This window comes from Condylura cristata, unplaced genomic scaffold (assembly GCF_000260355.1).
Source record: "Condylura cristata isolate star-nosed mole 26May11 unplaced genomic scaffold, ConCri1.0 scaffold00004, whole genome shotgun sequence".
In the NCBI taxonomy this organism is placed as follows: domain Eukaryota; kingdom Metazoa; phylum Chordata; class Mammalia; order Eulipotyphla; family Talpidae; genus Condylura; species Condylura cristata.
The window spans coordinates 21,661,361-21,685,416 of NW_004567105.1; the positions used below are offsets into that span (position 1 = coordinate 21,661,361).

A 24,056-nucleotide genomic window follows, 5' to 3' on the forward strand; every position below is an offset into this window, starting at 1 on the left:
ATTCATTTTTTCTCAGTCATTCTTTCTTTTATTGAGGTAACAATGGTTTATACCACATATATGATTCAGAGGTAGAAGACCACAAAGTGTCAGAGAGAAATGAACAAGTAACAAGATCTACATGTTTGATGTAGAATTCAGGTTGCACAAGGCAGAGGGGAAGGGTGAGAAGCAGGCCCAAAGGAATATGGTGAATGACTATGGGTGCCTTGGTGGTCAGTGTGATATGGTAATCCCTTAATTTTAGATATAAAGAGGAGAAAAACATAGCATAGGGAGACCAAGGACTGAAGGGAAATTCAAACATGCTTCTATATGTTTTGTCTCTCTTTTTAAAAATATGAGGTATTAGCAAAGGGACATTAAACTTTAAAAAATCAGAACATAAACTAATTTGGTAAACTTTTGCAAAAAGAAATTGTTATACTTTCCCTCTACATTCTAGTTCAAAAATGTGTGTGTGGTTATATATATATATATTTTTAAAAAAGTCATTCTCTTATAAAACCTGAAGGATATTTAACAACCCTTTAACAAAATCTTCTGCATGTAAGCATAATTCTCAGGGTCAAAGTTGAACAAGTTTGTCTTGGGAACAAAACTGAAAAGAGAACACAAAAGTAATAAAGAACAGAGTTATGAAGTCAGAGAAAGTTTGTTTAGAACATCATTCATTTCTATCATATGCTTGATTTAAAATTTTATTACAAAAGATGTCTAACTGCTATAAATATTTTCCCACTAGGCAGAGATACTTACTGGATTTAAGTACTTTTTCTGAAATTTAATTTTTAAAATTCATTTGTTCTTGTCCTTTAGCCTTCAGGACTTCCAAGCATATCCCTAAAGGCTGTAGGAACCACAAGAAGATTCTAAGAAAGTACAAAGAGCAGATCTTGCTGTGATCCAAGCCATGGAAGTCATCTTCATTTCAATTAATTTACTTTGCTTTTATGAACTTAAGAGTCTTTCAAGGAGGCTGACATTTCACTCATCTGAAAAAGCTTGGAATGTGACAGGGGAAAGGGAGGAGAAGTAAATCAAAGGGGTTAGCAATTTTCCAGATGCAATGTATTTTTCTTCTTTTCTTTTCCACCAGGAATTTTAGAGTCTTTTGACATTTTAATTCCCTATGCAAAACCACAGTAGCAAAAAAAAAAAAAAAAAAGCTATAGCTTATAAGTCAAAACACAAACATACACTCGTGCAAAAATGTACATGCCCATGACATAAATATTAAGGTTCACAGTTCATTAAAGAAAATGTTTTACTGTATCTATTATATGTTTGCATGTATATTTTAATCAATACTACTTTAGTTTTTAAATAACTGGTTTTGTACTTTTCTTTTTAGCTGTGTCTGATCACCAAGTCACTAAGTTCATGCTATTTCATTAGGAATGCCATTTATAAAAATGGTTCTTGTGACTATATTTTAAATTATACTGGATTATTTCAGTTATCACTTTAGCTACATGGTTTAGGAAAGTCTAAATAATCAATGCAAATGCAGTTCATTTTAGAGGTTTTTTTTTTTTTTCTTTTTGCAGAGTGGAAATTCACTAAGTGACTGGAAGTAAAAAGATATTCAATGCTTAATGTTAATGTCTCAACAACAGGGAATATGCTCACTGCATTTTGAAATCGAAAAGAGAGAAATGACATTTCACTCCCCAAAATATCCTGCTTCCATATTTACCTGACAGCTTAGGTATCTTGACATTCTCCCCAGAGCATTTCCTCCTTTATCAAGTATTATTTTACAAGGGATTTCTTGTTATACAGAACTAACATAAATCAATCTATAACAGAAGAATTTGTTTAATACATTTATTCTTTTAAGAAATTGCATGATCATATTTCATCGACTCGTACAATAGGAAAAAAAAAAACGTACTACTAAAACAGAGTTTGTGGAGACTGGTGCATGGTAAACCTATTTAGTCTTTTCAGAGGTTCATTCTTAAATTTTAATGTTAAATAATAACACAACTATTCATTTAAGCTGGTCTCACTGTATATCTTGACCTTTAGCAATTCCACACACACAGCAGCTTATTGTGGTATCCTTTAAATATGAGAAATAAGAATGTTTTACTTTGCCATTAAAAGAAAAATAAAAGAGTACTGTATGTTACATGGCCCATGAAATATTGGCAGTGTGCTCCTTGGCTTTCATTCGCAGGACTGCAATACTGGAAGACCTCCTTTCAAACTCTGGCTTTGTTTCAAATGCATGTCCATTGGTAGCCCCAGTAAGAAGAGAGTCAGTGAAAAAATTGTTGAGGGGCACGTGGCTGAACTGGTTCTGGTGGTTTGAAAACCCTGTGTAACTGGAATCTGTCCGAGGCGAGTGAGAATAAGGTGTCATACAGGAGGAAGTGTCACGTGGTAACATGCATGAAGTAACCACAGAACCGCCACTCGCATTTCCTGCCCACAAATTGTTCTGAATCTGGAATATATAAGATGACAAATATTATATTTATACATTCTCACTTTGTTCCTTTTATTTTTGTTAAGCTGCATTTACTAAAGGTTGTTAACTGTTCATTGTTGTATCAGTTGGGTGGTCTAATTATATTTTGAGTACATAAAGTGGTTGCTGAAAAATAATGATTTGAAAAATTCTTCCAGTTTATTACACGGTAATAGATCACCATAGCCCATGTATTTGACCACATAAAATACTCTGAAAACATGTCAGTATATTTTGATATTTTTTTTCCCTTGTAGTCATGATTTTAAAAATTAAATCTGGAAGATTTAGTCATAGTCATGATTTATGACCAATTCATGTATTTAGAAAAACAGCTTAAAATATTGTTTTACATTTAAATACAGTTTTCATCTTTCTAAACAAAATAACAGAATTGCATTTTCTTTAAGTTGTAGGAAACATGGTGTGGCAGTTTTTATTAGAAACTGTTGCTGACATTAATTTGTTTGTTCTATATGATATTTTTGCTAAAACTCATTTTGGAAAACATTTACCTTTATGTTGTTTTTATTTCCTATAATTTTGACATATATCTCATTGAATATGAGAAACACACAGGTTTTTGTACAGGTGATTTATGTGTGCAGTACAGTGTGATATAGTGAGTTTGCAATAGAAGTATGACAAATAAAACAAATTTAGAATCCCAAAACATGAACATTACTAAATAATGAAAGTACAACTTAAAAAACATGCAAGTATTAACAAAAGTATTATACAAATATAATTAAAATATATATAACATCTTATAAAAGATTGAAAACTGCTTTACTATTTGTGTATAAGACATTTACAATTCATATTAATTTTCCACAGAAAACAATTGAATGCAAAATCCTCAACAAATACAGTTCTCTAAATTTACAAGCATGTAAAAGGAAGAATAATTAGAATTTATAGAATAAAAATTTTAATAGCAGGTATTCAGACCAGCTATATAAAGAAGGGCACAAGCCCTCCAGAGATCACATGCATCACTAAGAATCAGAGAGAAGATCATGACACAGAAAAGGAGCTGGAGAAAAAGAAAGTGTTGTATTATTAAATTTCAGAGAGAGTCTGAGAGGATGAAATTTAAAAAGTGGATGCATTTTTGCAACATATAATAGACTTGAATGAGAACACAGCAGTAGTATATATGTTTAATGCATCTGGTTTTCTTTTTAAAAATCATAAGATGAGAATCTCTAATTATTTCAAAAGATATACAACAAATAATGTTTCCTTACCTTTGATTTTATAGTCTAGTCTACTGCTTATAATAGCCTGTAGGGCAATTTTACAACGCTCAAGCTTAAATCATACTTTTTATGACAATATATCAATGAATAGCAAAAAAAATGTTAACAAATCTAAAGCACTCTGGTAGTGATATTACGCAAGAAAGGACTACTTAACCAATTTCAAAACACAGAAGAAAGTGAACATAATGTCATCCTTTAGTTAGGGCTCCAATGCCTAGTAAGAATGGCTGTTGCTTTAATTTTGGCTCATTATGTATGTATTCCACTTTAGTTAAAATGATAATGATTGATGCCAGTGATTGCTAAGTTAAGTATCTCAGGTCAACAAGAGCTGCTGTTAATATCATTACTCAATCATACTTGCTCTTCGAACTTCATGTGGGTGACTTTTCTTTGCCCCTCAAACATTGTGCTATACTCCAAAAACTACAGTTCATTACAGTTTTTGTTATTTATATATGTATTTATAAGTAAGGTACTCTAAAATATGTTAAATATGTGAATCTATCTATCTCTATAATGATTATCATATTTTATTAACCCTCACATTCTCATGGGTTGTTGTTTTAATTCTGGCTCATTATGTATGTATTCCACTTTAGTTAAAAAAATAATGATTGATGCCTGTGATTACTGAGTTAAGTCTCTCAGGTCAACAAGAGCTGCTGTTAATATCATTACTCAGTCATACTTGCTCTTCTAACTCGATGTGGGTGACTTTTCTTTGCCCCTCAATCAAACATTGTGCTATACTGCAAAAACTACAGTCACATGTCTGACAAAAGGGCTTTCAAGAGATGAAAGTGAACTTGCTTGCTTAGCTTTGAAAAAATAAATGAAAGGCAAAAAAGTGGCAGAGAAAGATTATTTACATTTGGTGTTTGTTAAAGATCTCAACTTACACATAATGTTGCTAAAATTTAATAAATCATGTATGCATATTACAAGGTAAAGTCAATTTAATCTATGAATATATGTATTTTCTCTCCCTATAAGAATTAACACTAATATATCTATAATTTGAAAATAAATTCAACAGTTTCTATAACTAGACAATCTTATCTGGAAGTGGTCAAGCAAATTAAATGTGTTGATTTTAGGAAAGGAAATGCTAACATAAAAATGTTTTCTGAACAAAATGTATTGGTAAAGCAAGTTACTACAGAAGTATTTTAGTTGGACTTGAGAAAACACCCAAATATTCCCACGGATAGTGATACACATATTTTTGCTGATATGTCCTGTTTCCGTGATTTCTATCTCCCCTATCCTGAGTCTTTCTTTCACTTTTGAATTTCTGGCATGTCTTCATTTGACTTTAGGGATCTGATTGGTTTGATACGAATCATAGAAGAGCATATCCCTAGTGATTTGTGGTTTTGCTTCCTCTGAAGCATTCTCTCTGAAAGTTTAAACAGTGGATGACAGTGATCAAGATCATGCTAAAAGTTATCAATTAATTATCATGTGTCAGGCATTATATGACATTATGAAGACTTTTAATCATTTCAATGCACTAAAAGGTATGCCCTTTTACTATCTCCATTTTGGAGAAGGTGGAACCATAGCATAGATTTAAGAAGCTCACTTAAGATGTATAATTCTAATGGTAGAGGTCAAATCTGAACCTAGGAAACATTAAATACTATAAAAACATAAAAAACAGTCTCATAAAATGTTTACTTACTTACTCATAATTCCAACTCTTAGAGTCTACTCTCTGAAAGGAAAATCTTCAATGACTTTTCACACTGTTTTTTCAACCTCAGGACTAATGTACTACATGATATTAACCCTCAGTAGAAATGTATTAAATGATTGAAAAATATCTAAGAATATGGAATTTGGACCCCTGTAGATGTGATTAAAATTTTATGGATAATTTATTCTAATATAATTATGTCATGATTTCACTCTACAATCACTAATATTGTATAATAATAGAAACAATGAAAACTGAATACCAACATTTTGCTTACTATACTTCTCCAAGTAATACATTTTTTTCTTATCAAACATTTATTCTAAAACAAAGACACATCTTCTTGAATATTCTAATTCATCAAGCATGGGGTGTGGCTCAGGGGATCTGTATTAAATTAATGGCAATGTAATGCACACATGCAATTCTGTAAATCACCTGGAGTTAGGCACACCACTGAAGTTCAGCTTCCTCCTGAATGAAAAAGCCCCTGTACAATCTCAGTTATGTTCACTTCTGAGATAAGAAGTTAACCTGCTTTTTAAAAATCCCTTTCCCTTTTGGAAAGCTCCATAGAACAGTGAGCCATTATTTTTCTCTATCGTTTCTATTAATTTTCTATAAAGGTAACACAGAATAAATATCCTTCTTATATGTGAAATCTGGTATCATCAGGCAATTATTACACAATTGTAAGTCTCTTTTCTGTAAAGTATTCTTCATATGATGTAGTTTCCAGAATAATCATTCCAGCCATATTCTCTTGAATGTGCTGGAGGTAGTCAATATCTTTCAACATGATCAACATATAACATTTACAACAGAATATCATATTGTGTCACCTGAATATCATAGAGAAAACCTGGCAAAGAGGTGTCATCTCTGTTCTAGATTATCTATTTCTATTAGTATTTGAAGAAACAGTTGATTACATAATAAAATTATTTGAGCTTAGGACACTAAATTTATCACAGTTAACATGGACTCAATCTACTGCTCTTCCACCCCTCCACTGATTCTAGTCTTACAGAAGTGGTGGGAAGTCACACATCACATTGCTTAAATACGCATAACTGTAATATATATGTATGCATATATATATATACACATGTACATATATATCAACAAAAAGTCTTGCTCTTTAACTTATTAAAAGTAGTACTATATTTACTGTTAAATTTTCTAATGTAAGGAAGCAATTTTTTCTAAACAGGACCATTAATTTTCTTTTGTGGATGATTTCAGAGATACCTACAATGGTGATGTTCAGCAACAAATTTTTTTTTCAGGGGCATTTTCTCTAGGCCTCTAACTGTATAATATTTAAGGGCTTTGAACCAGGAACACCATTATTAAATAATGCCCACATCTTTCTTTCATGTGTGCTTAAAAAAAAAAAAAGTACTGCCTGCCTTTATGTATTTTTTGTTGTTGTTGTGTTTAAAAGAAGTGGAGGACCTAAAAACATTCCACGTTTTAATGTGCTTTGCAACTTTTTTTTTTTTTTTAAGTTCTAGGGTATGTTCAAAGCCTTGTCCAGGGAACTTAGCCAAATGCCTCCCATTAGCATGAATGGAAGTTCAGCTGACTTACTACTCTCTACTTTGAACATTTGCCCCTTAATGTTTTTCTAATCAAATAAAAAGTTAACACTTAATTATTCCATGACTTTGGAATTTGGGAACAAAATTGGACTTTTTTTGGTCAGATACCTTCTAAACTGAAATCAAATTTATTCATTCCATTTTAAAACATTTTATTGTTCTCCTAAAGAATTAAATTCAATAGGAAGAAGGGGATTAATGGACGTATAATGAGTAGTATATATGAATATAAAATCATTCACAGTGGATATATTGATGTATTTCTTGTGAAGTAATACTGTATGGATAGAATATCATAAATCTCATTCATTCTCACCTAAGAAACTTAATACAGATATATACTTTGTAACCAAAATTACAGACTACTAAATTTTAGTCTGTTAACCCTGATGTATATTTCTACTCTTGATCTTAGCCAAAAGGCAGAGAAGCAATAATGTATATTTCTAATATATTTGTTGGTGTTACTATGGTATTTGTTCATACTTTTAAAAGAAATATGTTTGTTAGTCTTTCCTTTAGTTGTCAAGTACCATATTAAAAAAAAAAAAACATTTAAGAGCTCTAACGAAACAATTTTTTTCTATTAAAATAATTGTCTAAGTTTACTCCTTCTCAGCATACAGCTGCCCCAACCTGTGATCAACTTCTATATGTATATACTTACACACACCCCTCACACAATATTATAGTCACACTACCCTCATATCAAACGCCAATGCATACTTCCCAGTTAAAAAAGGATGTCAGGGATTCAAAATGAGATTCTTTTGAATCCCTTTTTTTCCTACTAAAAAAAATATTTCAACTGAATTAATTACACAGCAAGAAAGATCAATCTTAGCATGATTATGTATGATTAGGTGCTACCAGAGATAGGTTCTTTGCATTAAAATTTTAGTGTGCCTCTTTGAATGTTTATATTTATTGATTGCTGTATATATGATTTAATATTTGCTATCCATATTTTAATGACATTATTACTATATAACTTTATTTACTAGACTTAAAGTAATGGTTCTCTAAAAGCACAAATATTTTTACAAAAGCTCAATTTTTAAGAAATTATTACATTCTTTACTAGAGTATCCGTTTTAAATTTTAGGGTGATAAGATATTAATAAAAGTCATATGCTTTGTAAATTGCAGATATTTTTAACTGTGACTAACTTTAGAATTCCATTGAGTTTTCTAGTTACTACATTAGTAGGATCCTGGCACGGAGAAACAGCGTGTGTTTTTACATAGAGAATTTGCTACTAGTGAATTATACACACTGAGACTTTGTTTTCTACATTAAAAAAATATTTCAACTGAATTAATTACACAGCAAAAAGATCAATCTGACATGATTAGGTACTATGGGAGATAGAAATTACAGTACATTTTTATCTGTGCTTAATTATCAGGCATAATTTGTATTGCTCAAATTTTAATATATAAATACTAAGATGCTTATGTAGTCAATTTACATTTCAAAATTTCTAAAAGCATATTTTTCAACCTATAGTATCATTAAGCCAAAATGATTAGAAATGATCAAAAAAGGATCTCACTTACTATCGAGTGCTAGTAAAAATTCCAATACAAATTTTAAGTAAAATTTTATCTTAGAAATCCATATAGAGATTTGGGAAAAAGAAGAGCATCTTTGCCATTTTAAAATAATCCCACTGTTACATGTAATACTCATATGAAACCAGTAATCTGAAAGTCAAATTTTCTTAAAGAAAAAGAAAAGTTCATCTCTAAATAGTGCAAAAATTTAGAGGTGTAAGATCACACTCTTCAAAAAAAGTTAATGTATCAAAGTTTACAGAAAAGTCATAAATCTATTAAATTTTATGTTATTAAAATAACATAAGAAACAATAAAACATTTTTTTCTTTTACCTTAGTGTTGAATGTATTCTTAAATTATATGGTAACTATTATATTAAAAATTTATAGAAAATCTTATCTCAAATATACACTTTAAAGTGAAATTTTCAAGTCAACTCACTTAAGGAAGTAGCAAAATAATAGTATTTAGCCTTTGCTATTTTATTTATTATTATTAAGCAACAATTATCATTTGCTTTATTTTCCAATTATATGTTACAGTATTTTTGTGTATTTTTATATGCAGAATAGCTATTACTGACTCATCAATGTCAGGTTAATTTTTTAAAATTCCTTCTATTTATTTATTAACAGTTTTAATGACACAAACCTACCCATTAAAACAAAATTCACAGCTATAAGACACCAATATTAATGCAAATTGGTTTCCTTTTGGAACTAGGTATCACATATGCAAATTACTTGCACAATATTTTTTTTAATCTTAGGGATCCCGAAGGTTTTATATATATGAGCTTTGAATTCTCAAAATTTGTCTATAATTGATAGTAATCTGTCAATTTTATTTTTCTTTTATTTGTATTAATATTAATTGTAATATTGGTATTTTTGCATTTTTATAATCAAATATATGTTTGCACAAAACTTTCTATTTAATGCTTTATGATTGAGGAAAAAAATCCAAATATATATAAACCTGATAAATGATAAATTCAAGTATAACATAAAATTCACACTAATGATAGTAGTCTAAATTATAACTTTTAACCTAAGCTCTGTTCTCTTAAACTTGCAGCTTTTGGAGTTTTAATTTCCCCTCATGTTTGCCTCTGTTTTCCCAAGAAGGTTGTTGTTATATATATAAACTAATGTTAGCTCATGTATTTTCATTTTTTCTTATTTACTTTGGTTATCTATTCAATTTACTGATTTATTCTTTTTTAAAAACATAAATACTGAAGGTCAGTTTGGGAAAGGTCAATGCTTTGATAGTGGTGATGTACTAAAAGCAAAATATAGCTAAGATATTATTACAGTATAACATCATTAATTCACATGAAATTTTAATATCATATTTTTCAAAAAAATAAGTCTATATAATCCAAAACATATGTACTGCCTTCTTTTGGAGAATATTCATCATTAAAGTTTTTGTATTTTCAACAAAATAAAAATCATTCATTATGTCTAGCTGTTCCTTCACCAAATTGATACTGACAAATTGTACCTCAGGTGACATATAACTTATTTTTATTGTATACAAATGCATATATATAAATTGTTATTTATGTATATTATATAAAACAATAAAAAAACTTACTCATTGTAAAACTGTATTTATTTGACTTGTAATAGGTGGTTATGTTATGTATCTCCTACACTTCAAATACTTGTGCTTACAATCACTGAGAAATTGTACAATTGCTATATGACCTGTCTATCTAACAATGTTCACATTTTTCTCCTTTTTTCATCATAAGGGAAGTTTCACTGTATCACTCATTGACTCTGATGGCCATCTCATTGATTGTGTCACAAATGTAAGACTATTCACTGCAGGGTGCATCACACGTAACTATAGAATTAACATTCTTGAAAGGCTTTGGGTTACTTGTTTGCTTCAAATATTTAGGAAAACTAGAAATAATAGTGATAAAAATGTGATACTTTAGCTATAGATAAAAACAATTCCATATGTCTTTAAATTACTAAGCCACAGTAGTTATAGGAGATGAGTTCCATATTTCTTCATTATTTTAGTAAACTTTAAGATTAGTACAAAAACTTGTAATAAAAGAAAGGTTGAATAACTTCACAATCTCTATTTTAAAGAAACTTTAAAATTTTATTTTGAAACTGTTAATTATGATGCTTGAAATAGAATTTGTTAACATAGAACTGTTACATGGTGTTAGCTGCATGTTAAATTTCCCAAATGACTACAAATTATTTAATATTTGAATCCTATACTTGATATCTTCAAACTCAAGTGGCATACTTTTATGAAGCCATCAGTTAAATAACATAAAGCAAGATACTGTCTGTATCCCTTTACACATTTGGTGAAAATTTAGTAAGGATCCTTACTATATACTAAATAAAGCCTCATTGAAAATTTTTGTAAGAAAAAAAAATCTGCAATCCCTTCTTTTAAATTTTGGGTGAAAATATGTTCTTCATAAAAAAATAACTGTGGTGGATTGAAAACATACTCACACTTGCTAATCTTACCATATTTATTTAAAGATGGAAGTATATTTAACTGAATTTGATCTTTCCCTAAATAGTAAATTTACTCACAGGTTGGAGTAGTTTAAATGATGTTCCCTTACATTTAAAAGAGCATTCAAACCACTTAGCTGCCTCTCTATCGTTTACTAGAAAAAAATTAATAATGAATAATAGCTATTACAATTACTATTTACTGACCACTTATGTATGAGTCAATATGTGTAAGTACTTTTCATAAACTATTTTAATACTCCAAAAAAAAAAGAATATAAAATTTTATCCCCATTTTAGAATTGAGGAAAAACATGTTTGATTCATTTGCCAATATTCAAGGGGCAGTGTCAATTTGAACCCATACCTCTCTGGCAATGGTTCTCATTGTTACCACATTAATACCTAATTCTCCTCAAACCCTGGATTTAGCTGCATAGTCTCTTGGGAAATCAAATTAGCCCTCTCAATAAACAAAAAAATGTTACAATTATGATCATCATCCTTAGTGCCAATTCTAGCACTAATAATACCTTAGTGTTCCTCTTAAGAATAAAGCTAGTGATAATCTTTCAGAAAAATTTATGCCTAAATAGAAAATATTTTATTCAGAAAAATAATTTTTTAAATGCTTTGGTTTTAAAAATTAGAAACAAGTTAGAATTTAATGTCAATAGACACTTGCATTTCAAACTCAAGGGCAAAATTATGTAGGTCTCCTTGATTCTTTTTTGCAACAAGTAAGTGCAGATATTGTTATGAATATCACTTCCTTTGTACTTTGTTCACAAAGAAGGTTTTATCTAGATCATTCATATTATCACCATACTAAAACAGCACCTAACATATACTTACTGTATAAAATACAAATAACTAAAAAACACAAAATGGAAAGGGCTCTGCAAAATAGTTCTAGTCTGTTCTTTTTGGTAGAGGAGGACAGACTCAAAGAGGGAAGTGTTAACTGCTAAACCCTACAGAGGTAGTTTAGTGAGGGTTCAGAAATCTGCTGTTTTTATTGAAACGGATTAGTTTTTGTTCTTAATGTGTCCCTGAATACATAGAAGTAATTATGCACTATTTTCAAATCTATTCTAAAATTGTGACACAAAGTGAAATCATCTTTTAAAATACTTAACTTTGTAAATGGGGTGGCAGATAGGTCAGAATGTCAGTGAGAAAGTGATGTGCGATTGGGGGAGGATTGAGAGGAGGATACAGAAAGGAAAGAGACGAGGTGATGGGAAGGGATTGTGGGAACAGATACAACACAAACAGTGAAGCTGCTTATTTAAGATGTCATGGAAGGAAAAGATCAAATAGTTTAACTTAGCTAAATCATAGTACTGCCAAAATAGCAACTAAACTTGTGAGACAAACCAGTTTTTTAAAAATACTATTTTTAGCATACCAAATATTCTACCTTAACTCTATTGCAATAAGTTAAAGTATACTACTACTGATATCACACTTCTCCATGTTTTGCTTGCTATTAAATGTAAAGAAATAAAGAAAAGAATATTTCATAACAGTTTAATACCTTGCTATACTTTTTAAATGCTTTGAATCATTATTTAAGATTTTTGAAAATGGAAGCATTTTTTTTTCTTTTTTCTTTTACAAAGTGATGTGATGGCTTAGGTAAAAAGTGAACTGTTTCATTACTGAGTGAAATATAAAGAAGAAAATGTTGCCTAAAGAGGCTTGGACTCCTGAGTTTAGAAAACCTGACCTCAAATTAAATGTGTTAATGGTTATAAGAATGAAGCCTGTCTTAAAATAAGTTCCCAACTTCTAGTTATTTTTACTTGTGTGGCTGTTACTATATATACTATTACTATCTGTAAGAAGACCAATGCAAATGCAGTATTACATTTTATAAAACGTTAATTACTGCTCATAAGTAAATGTTACATGTTATATATAGGTACCTTGATGCTAGGTAAGATTATTATCCACACTGAGCAGGCTTGAGATGATTTTCTAAACCATCTGTTTTTCATGTATTCTGTGTATGCTTTTGCTTTCCTGCCAAATTGCTAATTCTTTATTTCTGTGCTGCCTCCAACATTTTCTAGTTTCCAACTTTTATTGTAATTAATATTTTTTTTTCTGTAATTAGTAACAGTAACCAAATTCAATGTCTTATTGCAATGAGTTGCTGGATCCTATTTCGGTTCCTATTTTTCCCATTATAAATTTCTATTTTCAAGCCACGTGATAAAAGAAAAAAAATATTTCCTTTAGGCTGAAGCTTGGGAAACATAGTCTTGGCATAATTATTCTTTTCAAGCAAACTAAAAAAGAGTCAACTGCATGTTTTTAAGTTAAATGGAATTTTCCCCTGACTTTATCCAATACTGACAGTAGGGAGCGGGAGACACTTGCTTTCAGAATTTTTTCCAACAAAACATTAAATGACTTAGCAATCTAAAAGAAATTTTTTACAGTATTAATTTTTTATTATTGTTAATAAATTACACTGTCAAAATAATCTCAGCATGTGCTCTGTGCTCCCCTCTTAAATTATGAGGCATAGACAAAGCACATAAATTATGGAGAAATCACAAGGAAAATTAGTATAAAATTTCCAGGATTTGTGAAGGGAAACTCTTTCTTCATTGGAGTGAAAAAAGACTATCAATTGTATAATTTGTACCATTTTTTTTCCTGCTTTAGCTACTAGGTTACCTGATTTGGCTACTGATAATATCTAAAGCTGTGAGGCACAATAACACAGTGTCAAGATAATCCTCAAAAAAATGTGACTAGTCAGAGTATATTAAGTGATATTTAGTCCTTAGCTTAGAGCTTAACTAGTGCCATGTACTATTCTAAATATTATATGCTAAACTGAAGAAAGGGGGACCAACAGAGAAGTGAAAAAACAGATGAGTTTTACGAGGAAAGACTGCTATAAGATGCAAAAAAAAAAAAAAAAAAAAAAGTCAAGTGAGATGGGGTAAACTTAGCAGTAAGACTGCTAAAGTACACTTGGAAAGTTCATTAATCTGTGACTGTATTATTTATAAAGTCATCACCGTCAAGCAGGTCAAATTACAATATGTACAGGCCCCCTCCAGTGTTTCATATATTATTATCTAACATATTTTTTGTATAAGTATATGCCATCTCCATTTTTTTATTGTGTTCTTATTGGTTGGTTAGACCCTTTCTGTTCAAACTAAACTGTAGATTGGAAAAATTCACTTAGGCTTTTTATTCCTTTGTATTAACATATCAATCATTTAAACATATTTGATGGGAGAGACAATCCTTTGTGAGTGTTAAGATATTGCTTGGGAGACAAACTGACTGATCAAACAGGGCTTTGTCACATGTGAAAGTGAGTAACTACCTAACCTTTTTGTCTTTCAGTTTCCTCCTGTAAAAAAAAAGGGGGTCATAATTAACAACACTTTCTACATAAGGGTGTTATGCTGTAAGGATTTAAATGAGTGTGTGTGTGTGTGTGTGTGTGTGTGTGTGTGTTCAGAACAGTGCCTGGTACATATAAGTGCTAGAATCATGTCAACAACTAAAAAACTCTACACCACCTGTTCTTGTGTTGCTCACAAACCTCCCCCCCAAAAATACCAATCTCATAACACTTTATTTAAAAATAACTAGGACACTCAAAAATACTTGGTGAATAAAATTTGATGAGTACTATGATAAGTAACCAGGAACAGAAATATACTTTTAAGCAGGAAAAAAAATAAGGTACTTACTGTAAGACATGTTTTTAAGAATAAGTAAAAGATTCTTCTTGGGGAAGGTATGGGCCAGTAAGCAAAAGGTACTCATAGTTTTGTTCTAGCAAAGAGCAGTGGAAATGTAAGCAGAGCAGTCGTTTGTAGACTGCCTGTCCCACCCACTAGAGTCATCACTGACCAATGCCTTAACTCACAGGAGCCTGATCTCCTAAATTTTAAAATGAAATTGAATTAGGTTACCATTAAGGTTCTTTTTCATATACATAATGTCACATTAGCAAACTTGAGGAATTTATCTAGAGAAAATGTCTAAGAAAACCAAGATAGCAGAAATTTAAAGGACTGATATCACATTCCCTAAGGATCAGTTTATAGTTAAAAAAATTTATAACTTTTAAGTTTGGAGTTGCAATGACTTGATTAGTGAACTATCAATGTTTTGTACCAGAGTATGTGTTTCACATGTGTTTTCAGAGTGGTCTCATACAACGTATAATATTAAACAGTAAGGAATGGAGCACCGATGGTTACTTCCTTATAACACATATGTTCGTGATCAAGTATCGAATATCGTTCTTAATACTACTCTTCTGTATTAACAAAAAGTAATATTCAACTAGAAAGACAAAATGTATTTTATTTTCATGCCATACAAAGTGTGGGGAAAACTCTCCAAATTAGAGGAAAAGTTAGAAGAAAAATAATTTCTATTTTTTGAAATGAAATAAGACATCTTGCATTACAAATGAAAGTGATTCTCAAATGATAAATATTTTAACTTAAGTCTACTACCAATTCTGTATGTTTTATGACACAAAAAGGTTAAACATTTCCTTGAAATAACAAACAACCTCAAAGTTGAAAAGACAACATAAAAAAGCTATTTGAAGTGTAACTGAGGTTTGAAAGGCCATATTTTTTTAGGTTATGGTGTGGTTCATAAAGCAATAACCATAGAGATAACATGGCAGACAATGTTTTATTTGTAAAAGTCAACAAAGGAAGTTAGTCTGAATAATTAACAGCTAGAGTAAATAAAACACATATTATGAAATGATGCTCTATTTCAGTTGTTGCAATCCAAAACAAGAAAGATGCCCTGAAAAAATTTTAAGTGAATGACTCCAGAAAACAACAAAAAATAAATATTTTAGCAACAATAAAGACAACACTGATGGAAAAAGGCTTCTGAAGATAAATATTTTCATTCTTAACTAGACATAATGAAGGCTATACTAACCATTTTCAGAATGCACAAACCCTATCTCTCCCAATCAGATCATTATTCTGTGCTGTTTACCATACCTGTGGGTAGCTGTCAGTCCTTGGCAAAACTGATATATCATAGGTGGCAGCAAAATGGCTTTTAGCTTGCTGTATTTGGCCATAACGTTCTCTTTTTCTCCACTTAGCCCTTCGGTTTTGAAACCAAACCTAAGTTTTTAAATAGAATTTTAGTTAAAGAACACTTCACAATGGAAATATGATGCTAAAAGAGTATAAATCAGGTCAACAAAATTACTAAAATTGATATCTATATCAGAAAAAGATTTCCAAATCTTACGTAGTAATATAGTGGTTTGTTAATGAGGCAATATAGTAAAGAAATTTTGAAAAAAAATTTACTTAATATGCATAAGCCTCAGTTTTCTCATTTATAAAAAAATAAAAGGCAACTAGATTTAGAAGACTTTTATCTCCAAATTGGCATAGATAATCCTCCTCTAAGGGAATGTTGGAAACCTGAAAGACATTCACAAATTTTTAGTTTGGGGTTATGCATATAAAACTAACCCAATCTATAACCACATAAATATTTGGGCCTGTCAAAACAATTATCTTTAAAATATGTCACAAAGTGACAACTCAGAATTCTGAGTAGTCTCTGTACCTTAATGAAAAAAAAAATTAAACATAAAGATTACATCTAAAAAATATGGCATCAACAAAAATATCATGATTATTTATAAATAGAAAATATTAACATTACATATTTTATTGAGCTTGATAGAGACTATAGGTATAATGGAATTATCTGAAGTTGCACAATGGTTTTCAAATATATAAATGCCATTATTACATAAATTACACCACTTACAATATTTATTATTCATTACAGAAAATGTACAGAAATCTAAATGTAATCACTTTTGTAATTCAAAAACACAGACAATATAAATGATAAAAGAGGCAGAGCAGGTATAAACAAGTGTCAAGAAAATCTATGAATTAGTGTGGCCTCTTACAAGGTACTCAGATGTCTTCCACATTTTTTTTAATTACACCCAAAATATTAGTCATAGCAACCATTTCCATTTAATAACTTATCCTACTAGCACTGAAGATCTTCGTGTTCATATTTTAATATACTAAAGGGAAATACAGAAAAAAATATATTTGATATGTATAACTTGATATTTTCTAATGGTCATTACAGAAGCAACTGTTGGGAAGCTCTTCAGTCTTAAACATGTTTGGAATATAAGCGATTTAGGACAGAAGCTAGAACTCATGCATAAAAATGCAAGTTATGAAAAGTCTCTCATTAATATTTCTTTGAAATTTTCACCGTCCCATACGCAATAAATCTTTCATACTTATGGCAGGCAACACATGAGTGCTCAGTTAAATTTTAAAGTACAATTGTTTAAGTACATACTGTAAATGTAAGAGACAATTTTAACAAAGATAACTACCTGTTCTGTAGTGTTTTTAGAACACTGCTGATAAAAGTGTATTATCTATTATACTTAGTGCTCAAGACAACAGCAAGATAAAATAAAATATACTAATTGTCTCCACATATAGATACAGAGAGCATACTAAGGGAATTTAGTAATGAGGTGTTTGTTTTTTAATTTAGAAAAAAACTTTCGCAATTCTCTTAAAATGGGCACCAATTACCATTCTGATATGAAAAGTAGGAAAGAGACCTGAGTCAATTAGGTTCAGGTTGGCACTCTGTGAATGTCCCCAGACAGAAATTAATTAGGGCTTGATGAAATGTGAAGGGGAAAATGTGCACTGTGCATAGCTGATCATTGCCTGCAAACTTATTTATCTATGGTTACATGTACAACTTATTTAGATATATGAACACAAGACAAAAAAAATACACATGTAGGACTTGTGTTAACACTTGACAATTCCAGAATTCTTCATTAGCTTAACTTTCTAATCTTTAATTCTTTAACTGAGATAAAATAATCATTTGGCTTCACAGACCAAAGCAAAAATCTGCAGCTGGTTATTCTTGCACCACCAGATGTTGGCTTTAATGATTTAAGAGCTTACAATGGCTTCATCTTGTCATGGAACACTATTACTCACTGAGAGAAAAATTTTTTCACTATTTTATTCATTTATCTATTTTATTGGTTTATGGGAACTGCACAATTCATTTTCATATTTAGAGTGGTAGAGACACGTACAAAGAGCAAAGGCCATCTCCTGAATTAATCTTATCTGGAAACTAATAGAATATAGCTTACAAATATGAAATCTAGTCAAAACAAGATACATCAAAGAGGTAGAGTTTTACTGTATAATTTTTTTGTTTTTTAAAGTGATTTAAAAATTAGTATTTTGAATCATCCAATTTGGTAATTTCAGCACAACTTTTATAATTAAGTATATATCAAAATTTACTTTAACATCATTATTCCTATTCTGGAAAAAAAGACATAAATCATTGAATCTTTTAAAATAAGATGGCAATATTGATAATCACTATCACTAGACATTTGTAAATAATCTCTATAATTATATATAGATTATAAAATACAACTATTAGTTGTATTTTTCTTTTTTCATTTTTTCTTTATTATAATTCCAACCTTAATAAAACTATAGATTTATAGGCTATTATTGAAATAACAATATCTGTTCTATAACCTAAAATGAATCTCAATAACTGATTAAAAAGGAAAAAAATATATGGATTACTATTACTAGATTTTATAAATAATAGCTCAGATTCTGCCCTTTAAAAATTACTTTTAGACATCAGAGCTACATTATGCCATTCTATTCTTTTCAAATAATAATTAATTTTTATACCCATGGGACAACTTTAGTGTTCTTTTGTTTTACATTTTTTGTGCAAGTTGTTAAATCTTTTGCAAAATAAAAAGAAATTATAGTGGATGTACAGGGATACATTTATTAACTTTGTTCTATATATTCATTTGCAAAACCAGTTTCTTAGTGGCAAAATGCAACTACTGAAATATTCTAACATTATGTCCACTCTTCTCTCCCCCCCCAAAAAACATGCAAGTCCACTTGGCTCTTACCTGAACCCTGGCCTCAGTGAGCTCTGTCCTCAGAGCCAGCTGTTCTCTGACATAGACATCTGGATAATGGGTTTTCTGAAAGACCTTCTCCAACTCCTCCAGCTGCAAGCTGGTGAAGGTGGTTCGGTGTCTTCGCTTCTTACTGCTGGATACATTGCTGTCACATTTATCCCCAAGTTCATCCAGTTCTCCCTTCTCTGGCATCCCTTTCACAGGAGACATTCGGAGACTGTTACAGTTGTCCATAGCTCTATTCAATTCGGTGTGAAGAGGTTGTCCTTCTACTTTAGTGATCCCATAGTTCACTGTACCCAGAAAGGCAAAATAGAGTTCTCAAGATTATGAAACGTCTTGATGAAGAAATTAAGTTTAAGTAATTGAAGCATGAGAAAAGCAGTCTGTTAATGAGTTACTGTGCCAGTTTTAATTTCAGCATAACATTATAAACATAAGTATTAATTCATATTTGACAGGTTTAAAACTATTTAAAATTGCATGTGTGAACCTCAGTATGTACAATTCACAATTTCACTCTACAATACAGTTAATGTAATATTTAACACATAATTTGTATTCATATTAAATTGTCATATCAAGAACCTCCAGATTGAAAAATAAATTCCAATGAACAAAATTTTTGAAAACCAAAAAATTTAATGTAAATCATACATTTTTTCACAGCAGGCAGACTTTAAACTATTTGCAAGGCTTGGGAAAGATGTTTTTAACTTTAATTAATATCTGTGAGACAAAATCCAAATGGTCCACCAAAAGTTAGCTACATCTCCATAGAAAATGTATGGACTTAACAGATTTAGCATGTGACCACGTCATTACTATTGTTTTTCAAATACTTGCATTTAAACTTTTTTCACCATGCAGTCTACTCAAGTAAAAAATGAATTTCAAATAAAAGAATAAAATTTAAGAATGCTTCTTTACTTAAAAACTCTCATGCAGATCTTTCTAAATGTCGTATTTAGAAATGTCATGAAATGTTGTAAAAAAAGAATTTTGTTTTCCCTTTTTCTAAAGCACAGAAGTTAAAATATTTATTAAAAAATTTCAAAAGATGTCACCTGGCATACTGTTTAGGGATGTTTTAATTTTAGTGATTCCTTCAGATTCGACTATATGCTACAATATGACAGAAAACAACAACGAAATGTATCATAATGTATCTCTCACACACACATAAATGCATGGACGAATCAATGACCTTTTTTTTAAAAAAAAAAAAAGTTAACCAAGTCAGCGATAATTTCCGATGAACTATCATAATTTTGTTCATTTTTGTCTGTTTTTAAATGAGTATATAATTCACTTTACAAGTCCTTTAATCATCCTACAAATGCCTACATGACTTTATAACTTAAATGCCAAACAGCTTTTATGCAAAAGAAGACGTGATGTAAAACTAAATATAAAGAAGAGCCATGACTGATTAACAATACAGTTTTGTCTCCCTGGGCAAAGTTAAATGGGGAACTGCGGTAATTAGGGATGGGGGAGGGGCAACAGTCTTCAGGCTAAGGGCATCTCAGGAGAAAGAAACTTGCCCATATTTAGCGGACTGCTGCCTACATCTATCTTTCTCAACACTTTCTTATTAAAGTTCATTCTAATAGTGTGGTATTCGTTTAAATGTTGATAAAGTATCAAAAATGACCTATTTCTCGTCTTAGTTTGGCTTCCCGACAATTTAAACTATTATGATGGAGTTTTATCTAGCAGTCAACACAGGATCTTACAGAACCATGTTATTAAAGTTCTGACCATTCAAATAACTTTATGTATACATTTACAAATTCCAAAATTAAAGTTACTGCCATCTGAAATACAGCTAAAAAGCCAAAAATTTAGTATATTAAAATATAAGTCACTTTCTCGCATCGTTCTGAATAAATGAGTGCGAAAACATGATACTCTCTATCCTTTGTGCCTTTATTTTTATTTAACCTTGCAAGTCAACAGTAACTTACTGAATAAAATAAGAAAAATATAAGATGTCTATTTTTTAAGTTTCTTATGCACGAAGTATTTAAAAGATGAGCGTCTACGAGCGAGTGCCTCGTCAGATTTGAAACCTCCGTTGAAATAGGGGGCGGGAGGCTTGTTGTAAATATTTCACACTTAATTCGTTTGTTATTTTAAAGCAACCCGCTCCTTACAGCTTAACTGTGGAATATATACAATGATAAGGAAAAGTCCTCTTGGAATTGTAAACTTGCTTTAGCTGTCTCGATCTGAAAAAAAAATAGGTTTGTATTGGGTTACAAGATAGAAAAGATAGATGGTTTGTTTTGATAACATTTTGACTTTGAGATGCTTGGTCATTCAAAGTTGAAGATTTCACCCAGAAGCATTCCAAAAGGCTTCTTAGGTGACTTTTAATGTGCAGTCAGGAAACAGACAATGCAGAATTCGGGAGTGAGTGATTATACTGGAGCTTCTTGCCGGAAGCTAATCCAAGTAAATCGAAATCCCAAATCCAAGTAAACGAACCTAGCAATCCTCCAACTTCCCAAAGACAAAATGTCGCTGTGTCTTGGGAAATTTAAGAAAGAAAAATGTTTTCCACCTACATTTTCTTTTTCGTAACGACAGTGACATCCTCTAACGAGCTGTGATCGATTTCAGCTCCTTCTGCCTAGGCTGCGCGGCGGGCTCGCGGGAGAAGCTCGCTCTCTCGACTCAATTCCGCTCTCTTTCGTGCCCTATCAGTTTACGCCCCAGTGCTGGACAGAGAGACTTCGCGCCCGGTGGAGGGACAAGACACGGCAGCGAAAGCCCAATCGCGCGGAGGAACCCCAGCGCTGGATCCTTTCTCTGCCCCCCAAAAGTCTGCGGCTTGCTAAAAGGCGCGCCCTTCCCCTGCCTTCCTCCGGCTTCCACTTTCTGGCTGCCCTCCCCTCTTCCTCTTCCCCGCCCGCCCGACTGGTCCCCGCACCTCGAGTCTGCGGACGCGCCGCCGCGGCTTGGGCAGGGGCTGGCGACTCACCGCTGCTGTCCTGACAGGGCGAGGTCCTCTCCAAGCGCACGTGATGCTCGGCGCGCGGCAGCGGCCCGAAGGCCTGCACGCATTTGCCCGCCGACGCCTTGCTGTAAAAGGACTCATTGTCCAGCGTCTCCATAACGTGCTCCAACGCGCCTCCTGCGCCCATGTAAAAGTCACTGTTTTTACTCGGCGGGCTCTTGAGGGCAAACTTCTCGCTCAGAAACTCCATAATCCTGGAAGACGGGCGCGGAGCTCCGGGGGCGCGGAGACCCGAGAGCACTGGGGGAGGGAGCGGATGGGCGGGAGGAGGGAGGGCCCGAGAAGGAGGGAAAGGGAAGCGAGCGCTGCGGCGCCTGGAGCTGCCCGGCTCCGAGCCCTTTAATACGTCCCGGCTGCGAAGGGGGCACCCGAAGTTGCTTTTATATCTTGAAACTCAGCTGGGCTCCTCGGGCAACCTCCCAGCTCTAATGAATATGAAAATAGGCAGGCGACTAACTCCACCCCGGGCCCCCTCCGCCCCCTCCCCTCCCCCACCTTCCCCCCACTTACCCCGGCAGGGCGCGTCCAGGCCTAGGTTAGACAGACAGCTCCATTTCAGACAAATGCCAGGAGGGACGAGGCCCCGACCACCAGAAACATTGTCGCCGCGACAGTGGACTGGCATTTCGGAAGAGCTTGGTGAGATCGCAAAGCAGTTAACCCTCCACTCCCTGCGCTCGAGCCTCCCCGGGCGCCTGCCGGGCACCGGCCCCCACCCCGCCCCCACGCCGGCCTCTCACTCCCAGAAAGATTTAGAGGCGTCTTAAGAACTTGAAAGGAAGCATTGCTCTAAAGGGCTTTTATTTCATCCGTAAATCGTTTATGTGGAAGATCCACTTGATCCAAAGCCCAAGAAGCCGGACGCCTTGGCAGCTATTAGCTGGGACGGCCGTGCGCGAGGGCCGCTTGGGCTTCCAACCCGGAGGAGCTCGGCGTCCCGGCGCGCTCGGCGCTCAGGAGCCCGTGGCCTCTCCTTTCTCTCTGGAATGCGGCGGCGTGTGGACGTGGTGGCGACGGGTGGGAGAAGGAAGCGGAGCCAGAGGCTTTGACCCCGTTATGCCAATATCCACCGAGTCCCCCGCCCGCCTCCCCACCCTCCCCTAGGGCCACGACTTCACCACTAGGTCCAAACATTTTAAGAAAACCGAGAGCAAAACGTCCCCCCCAAAGGCCCCTTAGTCTGAGCCTTGGTCTAGGGCAGAGAGCGGCTTCTCACACAAAGGGCTTTCCGAAGAAGAGCGAGGCCTCAGCGTGGTTTTCCAAGAGTGCGTGTTTCTACTTTTAAAGAGTCGCCGTGAAGTTACGTGGGAGGGCGCGCGGGCAGCGAGGGGCGCGCGGAGCGGGGCGCACAGGCGGGCGGCGTCGGCCTTTCTGCCGGAGGGGACAGTCGGGCGGCCGGGCTGGCGGCTCCCAGAGGGCAGGCAGCACTGCGGCTTGAAAGCCCTTGGCGAGGGTGGGCCGGGCCACAGCTTCCCAGGACCCCGCGGCGTCTAGGGGAAACGTGTTTTTAGCGCCTGCAGCACGAAAAGGCAGCCATTTGCAGTAGGCCTTTTGCATGGGCACATTTGGTGGAAAGCGCCCCAAAAGTGGGAACTAAGTATTGCGCCTTGCCAAGGTGGTCTCAGCGCGCGGGTCCTGACAGACTTTTGCATCCAGCGGGTCACAACGCATTGCGTTTTCCCAGGCCAGCCTGGTCACCAGCCACGGCCATGGGCAACCGCCTGGCAACCGCCGCTCGGGTGCGAGGCCAAGTATAATGTTGTGGAGCAATCGGATAGGTTCGGGCATGTCCACCCTTTTCGGGGTCTTGGCCGACCTACGTCTCGCTGGTGGCCGCTCTTCGAGGGTAGTACTAGCAGCCGTCCCGGGGCGAACAATCCTGGAGCTTCGCACC

The 24,056-nt window shown here is 33.7% G+C and overlaps 1 protein-coding gene across 1 annotated transcript; it reads right to left on the bottom strand.

Annotated features, from left to right (window-relative positions):
• Positions 1–1,816: 1,816 nt before the first annotated feature.
• Positions 1,817–22,502, bottom strand: ALX1 (ALX homeobox 1). The gene is made up of 4 exons (XM_004675841.1): positions 22,127–22,502; positions 19,126–19,430; positions 16,136–16,264; positions 1,817–2,455 (listed from the first exon to the last, which is right to left on the bottom strand). The coding sequence occupies exons 1-4, from the start codon at positions 22,350–22,352 to the stop codon at positions 2,135–2,137; spliced, it is 981 nt and encodes a 326-aa protein (XP_004675898.1). The 5' UTR covers positions 22,353–22,502; the 3' UTR covers positions 1,817–2,134.
• Positions 22,503–24,056: the final 1,554 nt, after the last annotated feature.

Coding starts and splice junctions, on each gene's coding strand:
- ALX1 (XM_004675841.1), bottom strand. CDS start 22,352: ATGGAGTTTCTGAGCGAGAAGTTTGCCCTCAAGAGCCCGCCGAGTAAA. Junction 19,431..22,126: donor GCCCTGTCAGGACAGCAGCG/GTGAGTCGCCAG, acceptor TTCTGGGTACAG/TGAACTATGGGATCACTAAA. Junction 16,265..19,125: donor TCACTGAGGCCAGGGTTCAG/GTAAGAGCCAAG, acceptor TTAAAAACTTAG/GTTTGGTTTCAAAACCGAAG.